Here is a 13,387-nt window from a genome sequence, read left to right as displayed (position 1 = left end):
TTTATGGTCTCTGGGAAGGGAATAGGACTCTGTTCTATATCTTTTACATAGTTCGTGACCTTTGGAAAAATTCTTCCTCTACAACTGCCTCCAACTGTACACCAATTATTACACTAATAGTATTTTATTTATTTTTTCATATTCTTGCTAACTACATTCTCAGTGCATGGTGTGTTGATTTTTCATCTAGTTTTCTTGCCATCACATTTCTTTCCCCTCTTTTGTTTATACGTTTATTTTGTTAATTTATGGTTTAGTTTTACATCTCCATGCGTCTGAGTGTATTTTTATGTTTTTATTTTTATTTTCTATTTTTCTTTTTTCTCACTACTTCAACCCAGGACCGCCTATGTTTGCCTCTCCACATCCTTGAAGAGAATGGACTTGTAGAAGTGGCAGGAACCGTCCAGGCATTGTTGGATCTAGCCCCCCCTAAACAGCTGTCCCCAACCAGTGTTTGAACTTAGTAGCTACTGGTTTCTCATTTTATGCACTTCTGCTTCCCACTACTCACTCATAAGGAAACCTCTGTCCAACACACAAGGGGAACAGTTCATGTGAAGCTCCATTATGTCTGCAACAAGTTTTAACTGAATTTTAATTAACTTCAAGGTTACACACACAGACACACACATTTTTCTATTTGTTACCACTGTTCTGAGCACTTTTCTAATTTAGGTTGCATTTGGTTTGCCATCTTGCATCTGTCCCAAAAGTACAGTGCAATATACTATGCGCATCATAGACCACCAATGTTATGAGGAGTTATAGACTAAACCTTTCAAGGAACAATTACTACTACCTCCTCTCATTATTGGCAAGGTCCTTCATATTATGCAACCAGGTATCAAGAAGGCAGAAATGTGCCTACAGTACCATCTTCAGAATGGTTTGTCTACCCTTACAGAAAATATCTGAATTATGGAAAGCCCTTCACCTTTCTTCACTTCATGAAATGATCAAGATGGACAACACAATCAGTTGATTTAAGGGAACAGGACTTCTGCTCCAGAGGAAACTTTAATATTCATGAGGTATTTTTTACCTATTCCAGTTGTAGATAATGGCACAGACATGACATGTTACTGACACAGATATTGTTTATAGTCTCTGAACATTTTCCTTTTTAGACTTATTTTCCTTTTAAAATGTTTGAACTTTTTTTTTTTTTTTTTATGGGATTCAGTGAGCTAGTGGCTGGTTTGTGGGTTGTTTTTATTTATAATTTTATTTATTTTTTCTTATTTTAAGCTCTTGGATTTCCCATATCTGCTCATGATGGCTACAGCAAAGAGTTAAATTACTTATTTAGTATTAATTGAGCTTTTAGTTTTTAAAACCCCAGTTGCCTGTGAACAGAAATACCAGGAGACCTCTACTGCATCTTCATGTCCAGTAAACAAGCCCAATAGTAAATGATGTGGTCCAACCAAGATAAGAATTGCAGAGCATGGACAAATACGGTTAGACTTCTATGATTACTGTTACAGCATAGTGTGTTCACTACAAGGCAACTAAAAAAGTGTACAGTGTGTTCAAACTAAGAGTGCAAAAAATATCAAAGTGCAAATTGTACCCCCCCCCCCCCCCCCTCTTTTTTTTTTTTTTTTTTTTTTTTTTTTTTTTTTTTTAATGAATAAATATTCACATCCAAGCCGAAATAATTTGCTGAATCCACAACTACCTACAGAAAGCAAAATGCAAAAACATTTTTGCTGCTGAATTAGCAATATAATGAATAAAATCCTCAAGCTGTACTTAACTGTATTAACGCTGTAGGCACTGGATACTTTGCGGTTGGTAAGGTAAATATATGTTTTTTGACCAATAATTTAGCTGTTTGCCTGCAGTTTGGTTTTTAAACCTATCTTCACTGTCAGCAATTGTCTCTTCCTGTAACTTAATATAGGTTAAACTATATTGTAAAATTGCATTCTCGAATTCAAACCAGTGGTGTTACAGTTTTAGTCTTTTATCCAGCACATTGCGGTCGGTAAAATGGTTTGTTGGAAAACCATTTTCTTTAACAAGTCCTCCGAGGGTTTCTCATCCTAGCATAAATATTTCTGTATTTACCAAGCATATTTTTTATCTCGCTTTTGAATTATGTATTTTACGGTCCGTTTTGTGCAAACTTTCCACTTTTCCAGACGTATTTGGATTGTTTATGAACTAGTACAAGAACTGGGGTACAATGTGCACTGCTGGTTTGAACACTACATAACTTTTGTAATGACATTCAGGCTAATGAGCCTTTGGCAAATTATAATGCAGCTGCAACAAAAGAAATGTGTGTATTTCGTGGACATTATTTTTTGATGTAATCCAAAAAGCACACACATTTTAGCAGAACGTAGAGTTCACCTTTTAACCACTTCTTGACCAGCCGCTGCAGTTTTACTGGGGCAGGTTGGCTGGGCAAATCGACATTACCTTATGTAGCTTCACCTTTTGGCCACGTGATGACCGCCAGGCACCTGCGATCGCTCCTGACAGAGCTAGAACCGAGATCTGTGTGTGTAAACACACAGATCCCGGTTCTCTAGGGAGAGGAGACAAATCGTGTGTTCATGCAAAGTATGAACACAGCTCTCTCTTCCCCCTGGTCGGTCCCATCCTCCGTACAGTTATAACACACACTAAGGAACACAGTTAACCCCCTTGATCCCCCTAGTGTTAACCCCTTCCCTGCCAGTGACATTACATACAGTGACGCTGTATAATTGTCAATGGTCCCAAAAATATGTTGTGTCCAATTTGTCCACAATATTGCAGTCCTGATAAAAATCGCAGATCACTGCCATTACTAGTAAAAAATAAAAATGCCATCTATTCCCTATTTTGTAGACACTATAACTTTTGCGCAAACCAATCTATATACACTTATTGCCATATTTTTTTTTTCCCCCCAAAAAATGTAGAAGAATACATATCGTCCTAAACTGAGGAAAAAAATAGTTTATTTGATAAAAAAAAGTGAGATATTATAGCAAAAATGAAAAGATATTGTGTGTGTTTGTTTTTGTTTTTTTTTGTTGTTTTTTTCAAAATTGTCATTAGTACAAAAAGTAAAAACCGCAGAGGTTTTGGTACCACCAAAAGAGCTTTTTATTCTGTGGGGAAAAAAGACGTCAATTTTGTTTGGCTACAGAGTCGCACGACCGCGCAATTGTCCGTTAAAGCGATGCAGTGTCATATCGCAGAAAATGTACTCATCATTGAGCAGCCAAATCTTTTGGGGCTGAAGTGGTTAAGCTGTATATTTTTGTGAGCTTCATAGATTAGTGACTATACAGACTTGATATTTTTTTTTCTTTTGGTTTTGAGTAGAATATTGACATTTATGGTAATGTCCAGGACTTGCCTATACTGGTTCCAAAGCAGTGAGGTTCTACCTATTCAGTTTTTAACCTCGGAGATCATTACTGCCCTTGAACTCTAAGGCCGCGTACACACGGGCGGACTGTCCGCCCAACTAGGTTCATCAAACAGTTTGACAAACAGTCCGTTCAAAATTAGCATGAACGGACTTGACCACACACGACGAACGAACAGTCCGCTGAAAACTTGCGCGATGACGTGAACGGCACGTACGACGGGACGAGAAATTCGAAGTCCAATACACTGCAATGCAACCTTCGCCGTGTAAATTCTTTCTGAGCATGCGCGAGACTTAGTTTCTCGAACAAGCCTACACACGAGCGGACTGTCCGCTCAAACCAAGTTTCAGCGGACAGTCTTACGGAAATTCCGAAAAACTTTGTTCGTCAGACTGTCCGCTGAAACTGTCCGCTGAAGCCCACACACGAGCGGACTGTCCGCTGAAACACTGTTCAGCGGACAAAGTTGGGCGAACAGTCCGCCCGTGTGTACGCGGCCTTGGGAAAGGCTTCTTTCCATTGGAGGAATCTGACAGTTATTTTTCTTTGTGACAGATTCTTTTAAATTGCATAAATGCCCGAATATGACCCCATACCTTGATCTCTTTAAGAGGTGTTGACCATAATTTATCAATATAATGAACGTATGAGAAAGTGTTTGTAAACTCTCACCTTGTAAAACAACCCATTCAGTTTAAAATAGAAATGAAAGGCAAAACATTTATAGATATAAAAAAAAAAGGGGGGGGGGGCCCCATTTAAAAAAACTAAATAAGTGATTGCATTCCCTCTGTTTCCAACATAGCTAGAGAACTGACCACGCTGTTCTTTCCTGCTTAGTGTGGTCAGTTTTAATTGGGAAGCAAAGGAACTGACAGGAATATCAGAAATTTCACAAAGGAAGCAATACAAAGAGGACAGGACACTTTTTTTTTTTTTTTTTTTTTTTTTTTTCATAGAAGTACATGGTTGAGCAGGCATATCAGCAATATGAAATGCTGAAAAAAGCAACAGTCTTTCCTTGCAGTGGGGCTGTCCCTGTGCTGTATGGGTTAACTGCTTGTTTAGCCTAGGGGACTAGTAAAGCAGTTTTAGCTTGCCCAATCCTACACTCCAGTAGGCTCCTCTGAGTCAGGTAAGTAAAACTGCTTTTACAGTCTTCTAGATTAGGGGTTTCCAAACTTTTTAAATAAAGGGCCGGTTTACTGTCCTTTAGACCTTAAGAGGGGCCAGACTGTGGCCACTGGGAATAGAGACTGTCCCATCATCAGTTGGAGTAAACAATGCCCTATCTTTGGTGTTATTGGTAGGATTTGGGTCCTGTAGTTGGTGTCATTGGGAGAAGTTTTTATCCATCATTGGTGTAATTGGGCCCCATCGTTGGTGTCATTGCGTGGAATTGTGCCCCATTGTTGGTGTCTGTGAATTAAATAGTGGCCCAAGGGCCAGATAAAAGCAAGCAAAGGGCCACATCTGGCCCCCAGGCCGCAGTTTGGAGACCACTGCCTAACCAAGCACTTAATCCTTGCAGCAACACTAAAAGGGATAACTATTCCTTTTCCCAACATTGGGCTTTAGTTGAAGTCCAAACCAATATAAAACGGTTACATTTGGTTTTGTGTTATAAAATTAAATGTACATAATATACAGTTAAAGGGATTGTAAACCCTTGTTTTAAAAAAACAAACATGTCCTACTTACCTCCACTGTGCAGTTCGTTTTGTAAAGAGTGGCCCTGGTCCTCTTGTTCTGGGGTCCTTCAGTGGCGCTGGTGGCTCCTCCCCCGCATCCAGTGTTCATGTTGGAGAAGCGCTTTCCTTAGTAGACACCCGTGCAGGCGCGCTCCTGAGTCCCACATCTGTGTCCATTCACACAGAATGCAGGACTCGGCACCGCATCTTTGGATTTGATTGACAGCAGCGGGAGCCAATGGCTGTGCTGCTATCAATCTATCCAATCAGGACTCGAGACACCAGCTAGTGCTGGTGTGCTCGTTTCCAGACAGAGAAAGATCGGGGTCAGGTAAGTTAAATGGGGGCTCGGTGGGGCTGCAGCACCACAGAAGATTTTTCACCTTAATGCATAGAATACATTAAGGTGAAACAACCATGAGGGTTCACATCCCTTTTACGCTGCCATATAATAGTGGGATTTGTTTTGAAATGAGAACATTCATTTGATCTTCTAATCCTTAGCCAACGTGGTGTTTGTTTTTGACCACAGTAATGTGAACATTTGAAGGAGCAGGATGTAAAAATTTTCCTGAACAAATTTTTAACAGTTAATGTGGTCTTTGTTCAGGAAAGTCCATTCACTCCAAAATAAAATGTTAAAAGCATACAAAATTGTAATGTACTTTCCAACAACATTCATAAAGTCATCAAATATACTGATAATGTTTGTAAAAATGTCTTTAATAGCACGCATACCAGAATCACGCAGCCAATAGGAGCCACATTACTTTGCACAGTGTGATATTCAAGCACTGGTGAATCTGGTTACAATGGAGCAGAGCCCAGGGATATTACCTTGATCAAAAGACTGGTTTTATAGAATTGTAAAATGTTGAACAAATTGTACAATTAACTATATATTTTATTGGTGTGCTTAGCTGTGAGCATGCTGCTCAGTTTTATATCTAGGGTCAGAGTACCCTGGCTTATCACCACATACAGATCCAACAACCTGTGATTTTTGTCTGTGACAATCTACCTTCTGTGAAATGGTTTAATGTGGATCACCAGGCATATATACGTTAGGCACTATTTAAAGTACATATGTATTGATTTAAAAAATTATTTTAAATGTATTCTCTCTATTGTCCATTGAGGGACACAGCTTGATGATGGTAAGCAGTTCTGGAATATACTGCCATGTAGAGGAGAAATGGACACTAGGCAAGTAGACAACTGAAGCCAACCCCTTGAATGTCTTTTTCTACCTGCTTTTTTTTTTTTGCTTGAATAAGATGACTTTTTTCTACTTAACAGCTACTGGTACATTCAAGACCAATATTGGAAATCCTGGCAGCTTCTCCAGTTAACCACTGAGCAGAGGTTTTCCAAGTTTAAGTATACTGGTGTTCTGTTATAGGCCAGCAGTTGGCAGTGACAACCCATCTGGTTTCTGGTTATCACAGGACTCTATTAATGTTAGGCCAGTTTATTTGGGGATTCCTTGCTGAATTATTGGGAACAGATTGAGCTGTGGCAGTGCTCTTGTCCCAGCTTCGGAAGAATTCTTGTGGCTAGTAGACCATAGGTTGTGTTGAGGCTTTTTCCTTCCTTGAGGCTGTTTGCATATGACTAGGCTGACCCTGGCTGAGCTCTTCTACCTTATACCTTTTTAGATAGTTTTGGTATGTAAAAGCTGGGTTTGTTTTTGGAATTGTATACCCTCCTTTTTGTTCAGTCTCAGGCTGAGGAGGCGAGTACATTCTGTTTTTACTCTGGTGGCTAGGCACTCTATGCCCAAACCACCATTTTAAATTTCCCACCTCCTTATCTCTTCAGCCTTAATGACACAGCACTTCTGAGGCGGCAGTGTGGGCGCATGTACTAAACCACTTTTGCACTTGGATTTGGACTACCATATCCAGTAAAATAGTTTTAAGTTTACTGCAGCCAGATTTTTTTTTGTATTTGCTGGCTTTTGATTATTGCTCTGTGTTAAATGTGATTGTTACCATCCTGCTGCACAGACAGAAAAAGGCGGCTTTACAATTACTGATATCGAATTTAATATTACTAATGTGATCTCCTGTGCTCAGATGAGACAGACAGAATTCTGACAAGGTTGCTAGGGTCCATCACACAGCAGGTAGTTTAAAACTCCCACCACCGTGTCTTCCAGTAGATTCTGACAGAGATAAATGTTATGGTCCTGACATCATCCAAAGGCTCCCTCCCTTTCCTTTTCCTTCCCTAGAGGGGGTGTCCCCATACCACCCACAGTAGAAATGTGTATACTTTATAATTAAGGCTGTACTTTCCTTCCTCTTTCATGGTATCTGGGTTCAGTTCTTGTACACTTAAATGTTCACCCACAACAAATAGTTCCTTTTTCGTAAGTGGTTCCTGGTGTTCCATCTCTTTGCTAAATGCAAGTCTGGCTGCTGTTCCTTGACGTACAAATAATCTTCCTCACGCTGGAGCTCAGGGGGTTTTAAGTGTCCATGGCATACCAAGGATCCAAGCCTGTGTATAAATCTGCCTCCGCATAAAGCTCTGCTCCTATAAAGTCCATCTGAGGTGGGGAAACAGCTGACAAAATTTGCAGAGATTTGGAATTCACACATAGCCAACACATGGGTGCAAAAGGTAGTACATCTTCAAAATGTTTGAATCGATTGTATTCCATTATTGCATCCATTCAATGCAATTACTTCTTAGTATCTGTCAACATAAAGGATGCGTATTTACACATACCCATCTTTCAAGATCACTTGCAGTTTTACCACTTTGTCATGGGCAGCAACCATTTGTGGCTTTTTCTTCTGGTCTCGCCTCACCCTAGGGGTATTCACAAAGCTTCTCATTATTTTTGTGGGTCTTCATCTCAGAAATATTCCAATCATGTGATGCTAAGAAAAACAGACCTCTCTGACCTTGCACTCCAGTGATGATGCACTCCTCTCATGATGCAGATGTTGGAGGACTTAGGACAGATACTGAACATCAAGACGCTCTGAGTCATCACATTGCTTGGAGTATTTTGGGCCTCATCCTGGGTACCTTTAAGGCTACAGAAAGAAGTTGACAAAACTACAGAATAAGCGTCAGCACCTTCAGACCCAACTTCTGTTTTTTCCTACGTTTTCTCGAGTTCCACAACAGACCTTTTTGTAACAAAACATTCTCATGGTGTAGAACACACAGTCTTTATTTTGACTTTATCTTAAGATGTTTCTGTCCTTGCCATCATATGGCGCTTTTTTTTTTTTTTTCTCCTTACATTGGAATATGGTCACTACAGATGCCAGACTTCTGGTTTAGGGTTCTTCATCTTCTGTCTCTATAGTGTTGCTTGCAGAGCAATTCGTCTTTAGATACTTCACTGGGGCCCACTTCTGACCTGTCACCTAGTCTAGGTTTATTCAGACTTACAGCTCTGGCTTACATCAAAAATTGTGGAGCTTTAAGAGTGTTGCGGTGGTGACAAAGTCTGTTCTGTCTTGGGCAGTTTATTCTTGTTCACCTGTGTTGGTTCCTGCCCCTCAGTTTGGACTGTTTTTGGACATCCTAAGGTTGCTTATCAAGCTCTGTCCCTCAGTGCATGATACAGAAAATAGTTTTTGAAGTCCCTATAATTTTCTTGGGGTCCATTGGGGAACACAGCTTCCTTCATATGCTATCATTTCCTCTTTGGACAGCTTTTACAACTAAGCAGATATGAAATGGGTAGGGTTTATAGCTTCATGCAGCCTGGCCTTTAGTTTTATAGGACTTTACCAAACCAAAACAACTACTACTGTTAGAAATATCAAGCTGTATACTTTAATGGATTCAGAGAAAATGATTTTACGGCAAATTAAATAAAAACTATTTTTAAATTAGGTTTGGTAAAATCATTGAAATTTGGTCTTGATGCCAGTCTCCTGTTATCACCTGCATAGCGGCAGTCAGAATGGGCAAGAGCTGCAATGCATTTCTCTGACCCAGCCAGAGCTCTGTTGCTTTATACAGTGCTGTTAATCAGAAGTTTGGGCCTGTTTTATGGGAGAGAGAAAGCAGAAAGATGTAATTTGTGTGCTGTTACTCCATTTTGCAATCTGAGGCTTGTTGATGACCAAACTATTACTTAACTGGTAAACCATTACATGTGTACTTTTGTCTTAGAAACTCAAACCTATTTGCCTGGAGATTTGTTTTTAAGGCATTGTGCACTTTCAGATGTTTTCCTTGTTTTAACTAGGTATTGGTTATAGTTACGGTGTTTGCCCTACCTTGTAATGATGGGCTCACAAGTTGTGGCTGCAGTGTCATGGCTTATCAGTTCCCATATATACATGTTTTGCTGCAGCTAGCCTTACCCTATTCACCAGAGAGGGAGAGTAAACTTCTTGTCCTGGGTCCCGCAGCATCCAGTGCATGCCTAGCCATTTCCTCTATGTGGCATCACAAATGTGGGCATGCTAATGTGATAACACGTTTCTTACAGGATGGTGAGATCTCTGTTAATTCCTCTGCCTTTGTCAGATCTCATTATTGTTTAGCACTTACCTGCACGAGTACTAGACTTAAAGACAGTGGAATTGTGAGATATGTAGTTTCTTCAGAGGAAGTGTCAGTTCTCACACTACAGACACAGGTCCATGCATTTATCTGTGCAAAGCCAAACCACGTGTTTGAACAGAAACTGAAAATTCTGACACAGAAATTTGAAGACTTTCTCTACTATAGGCTGTGTGTACAGAGCAGCAAATGAGAACATGTAACTACATGATCAATCCACATCTTGTAAAAAACATAAGGTACAGGTAGGAAGGTTTAGAACGCTTCTAATATGTCACACTTTACAGCTATAAAATGTTTAATGTATCCTGAAAAATTAGCTGGTAATATAGTATTTTCTATACACTTCCCCTATATAGCTGATTTTTCATAGAATAAGTACTGAGCAAAATGCTTTAGCTTGGACAAAATAGGCAATTTTTTTAGCTAGTATTTCTTGAGTTACAGTGGTACAATTCACATAAACAATCGGAGTAATTGGCATATGTTTTCTTCTGTCAGGGTGAGCAATCCTCTCTGCTGACCTAGCAGTGAGCTAAGCTATAGTGACTGCTTAAGTCATGCTCTTAAATAAAATTCCATTACACAGGAATGTGCAAAATAAGATATCAGGCATTAGTCAATCCTGTTTAGGAAAAAATTAGAAGTGATGCAAGGGTATTTTCTGTGTATATGCATTCTGAGGTACTGTAATTTTCTTAACGGGTAATTTTTGACTTATTTTTAATTGTTTGCGGTTCCATATTTTTATCGATATACCGTTTTCTGATTTCTAATGTTCTACTTGTAGTGGCTGTCTGTATATCTAACAAGTTAACTCAAGAACCTAGTTAACACCTGCTGAGATAATCACATACGCCATCTAAAGACTTGTTTTCGGTGAAAATGAACAAACTAGCAAACTTGCATTAAAATACACATATGAACATAAAAAAGGCCTTTAAATAAATTAAACAAATATGTATTTCTAATGTCATAGAAATAACCTATTGATGTAAAAAAATGGTTCATATATGTTTTCTGTTTAAACCTTTCCTAAACCGTAAAAAAAATCCCATAAATAGGTGTTAAACTGCTTTTTTACCCGTCTTTCTTAATGAACATACGTAATATTTGCATAACGGGAGCTAAGCCAATGCTATGATTGGGTGTAGACCTATTGCATGTGGTTTTAACTGACAGGTGTATAAAAGCTCTTTGGTTGAGCTACATCCTCCAGAGCATCTTGGTGGTCTTGTGAACACAGCTAATCTGTATTTAGGTACATTTTTAGACTGTTAATAAAAACTTTACTCATGTAATATACATTTAAACTTTGATTTACAGTCTGTTTTTAAGGGAGGCTTTCCATCTAGTAGTAAAGGACCGCGACTCTCTTCCTGTTAATCGTGCAAATTAGATCAATATTTTAATGAGGACAAATTTTGTAAAAAAATGGGTATTGTAGAAATACTGATGTAATATATTTTGTGAAAATTTTTGAATAATTTCCATTGTATTATGCCTACAAAAATGTAAAGGAAACTCGATAGACCGCATTAAACAAAAAGGTCCAGTACATATAATTCTACTTGATGGCAATCTTAATTTCCCTATCTGCTGCAAAAATATGAATGTATGCAAACCACTGTATATGTACACAGTATAGCCTATCGCATAGTGTGAGATATGGAAGGACTGCATCCCTAGCTGCTTTGTTTGCAAGCCATACAGATTTTAAAGATTGTTTTTTATTAACAATTTGTATAAATTTATACTGATTTTATCAATTATTTCCTAAACTGAAACGCTGTTCAAAAAAGCATCACCAAATGTCTATAAATATTTTAATTCATTTTACAGTTTTTAGTTTGGTAGCTTGAGGTTTTGTAGGTATCACTTGCGTTTCTTATCTGTAGTTACTTAAATTTGTTCACACACTATTTGAGAAGCCATTTTGTGGGCTGAACAAATGCTGACAATCTCACATCTTAATATCCTATGTGTACCTATGTTAGGCTCAAAATTCTGCATGAAGGAATAGTTTTGTATAAATGATGGAGGCCTTTTATGTACAGAGAAGTGCAACAGTGATCCATTAGCAACCAATATTTTATGGATTGAGTAGGAAAGAATTTGGAGGGTGGTTTTTGTTTTATTTTATAACCATCTGTATGTCCTTGTTGGGACGATTAACAATCACCTTCTGTCCTGGTGATACATTGCCACTCGTTGTTAGGACAGGAAATCTTTACACCAGAGACATACACAGGCTCTAACAATTCTGCACTCTATTCAATGATTTAAAAAAAAAAATATGCTGGAATCAGAAGACACCTTTGTGTATCTCCTACATGGTGCATCTTGGAATTACAGCAGCAACAGAGTTCAACACAGGAAACCATACAACTGAGTGTGCTGCATTGATAAACCTTAATGACATCACTGCAATTGCACTGCTGAAAGAATGGTGCATTTAAAGTATATTTCCACCTTTCCAATGAAAATTGAGAGACGCTCACTATAGGTTTGTGTTCCCAATCACACAAGACACAAGACCCCCCCTTTTTGTTTTTTCTTAAACCTTTTTTAATTGATTCTTTTGAGCTTGTTTATACAAACTATACTGTAGGCATGTTATGTTGCTTTCAGTAGATAGCTATGTGAACTATGGGGGCAAACTCTGACTTTAAGTGCGTTAAGCAACAATGCACCATCTGGAACACAGTCCTGCGCATCCAGTTTACAATTGATAATGAAACATGAATATGCCAGTAAAGTACAGATGGGGTTAATTATTGCAAACACAACTTCCTAGCCCCCTTCTTACATAGAATCAAGTAGGATTTTTAGTCCTGGAGTTCTCAGGTAAAAACATGTTAAAAGGTAAGCAAGGATTTTAAAATTTGATGTACTATGATTGGGAACATGTAACAAAGAAGTTTTATCCCAATTTGGCTGCATACTTGGAACCAATTAAATTGTTTTCTTTTTATACTTAAAGGGGTGGGGAAGTAAAAACTGAATTGAATTAGGATTGGTTGCTTTGTTGCTGTTCTATTTGCCTTTTTTTAATAAGTCTTAGACCCCTTCCATACTGGGGCTGCTGTGTAAAGCAGCGTTTTAGCCCTGTTTTAGCAGCACTTTACTGCAGTTTAAGCTGCGCTTTTTGGCCGCCAGCAGGCCGCTTTTAACCCCCGCTAGCAGATGAAGAAGGGGTTAAAAGCAACGTGTTACGGAGCTTTTCAGGTGCTTTGGCGATTTAGCTGGCGATTCATTTCAATGGGCAGGGCGTTTTGGGAGTGCTATATACAGCGCTCCCAAACCGCCCCAAAGATGCTCCTTGCAGGACTTTTCCTAACGTCCCACAAGCACACCGCCCCAGTGTGAAAAGTCACACTGAAATGAATGGGAGGCAGTTTTCAGATGCTTCCCATTCATATCTTCGTACTAGATATTTCTAGTAGGAACGCGTGATATTTTTCACAGCTCCCTCCTGTCCTCCTTTTCTAGGATGTATCAGCAATTTTGATGATCACCCTCTAGCAATACAGGAAGGAGTGCCGTCATTCTTCCGAGCACCACACATGCACACTGTGCTGTCCACTGAGCAGATGAGCTCAGCGGCTGTGACAGGAGAGAGATTGTTGCAGCCACTGAGGTAATCTTCGGAAACATGATAGCAATGCACAGATGCAGGGCTTGGAAGGGTGGTGCTTTCTCTTCCACTAGGAGGCACTTGTCTAAACAGCTGATCCGTCCTTTAGAAGAGGACAGGATGGAGCTGTGAAAAAT

At 39.1% G+C, this 13,387-nt stretch overlaps 1 protein-coding gene across 2 annotated transcripts in view; it reads left to right on the top strand.

Annotated features, from left to right (window-relative positions):
- LRCH3 (leucine rich repeats and calponin homology domain containing 3) overlaps positions 1-1,583 on the top strand; it is a 151,216-nt gene extending 149,633 nt beyond the window's left edge. For both annotated transcript variants that reach the window (XM_077487690.1, XM_077487686.1), the window contains one exon: positions 342-1,583. In XM_077487690.1, the coding sequence (XP_077343816.1) occupies positions 342-461 (120 nt within the window). In that variant the 3' untranslated portion in view covers positions 462-1,583. The remainder of the gene's footprint in view (positions 1-341) is intronic.
- The last annotated feature ends 11,804 nt before the right edge of the window (positions 1,584-13,387 follow it).

The sequence above is a fragment of the Lithobates pipiens genome, unplaced genomic scaffold, assembly GCF_037356315.1.
Source record: "Lithobates pipiens isolate NorthernLeopardFrog02 unplaced genomic scaffold, aLitPip1_a1.2 Scaffold_18, whole genome shotgun sequence".
In the NCBI taxonomy this organism is placed as follows: Eukaryota; Metazoa; Chordata; class Amphibia; order Anura; family Ranidae; genus Lithobates; species Lithobates pipiens.
Note: the sequence above shows the minus strand (reverse complement) of the source record. Positions and strands in the feature narration are given on the sequence as shown.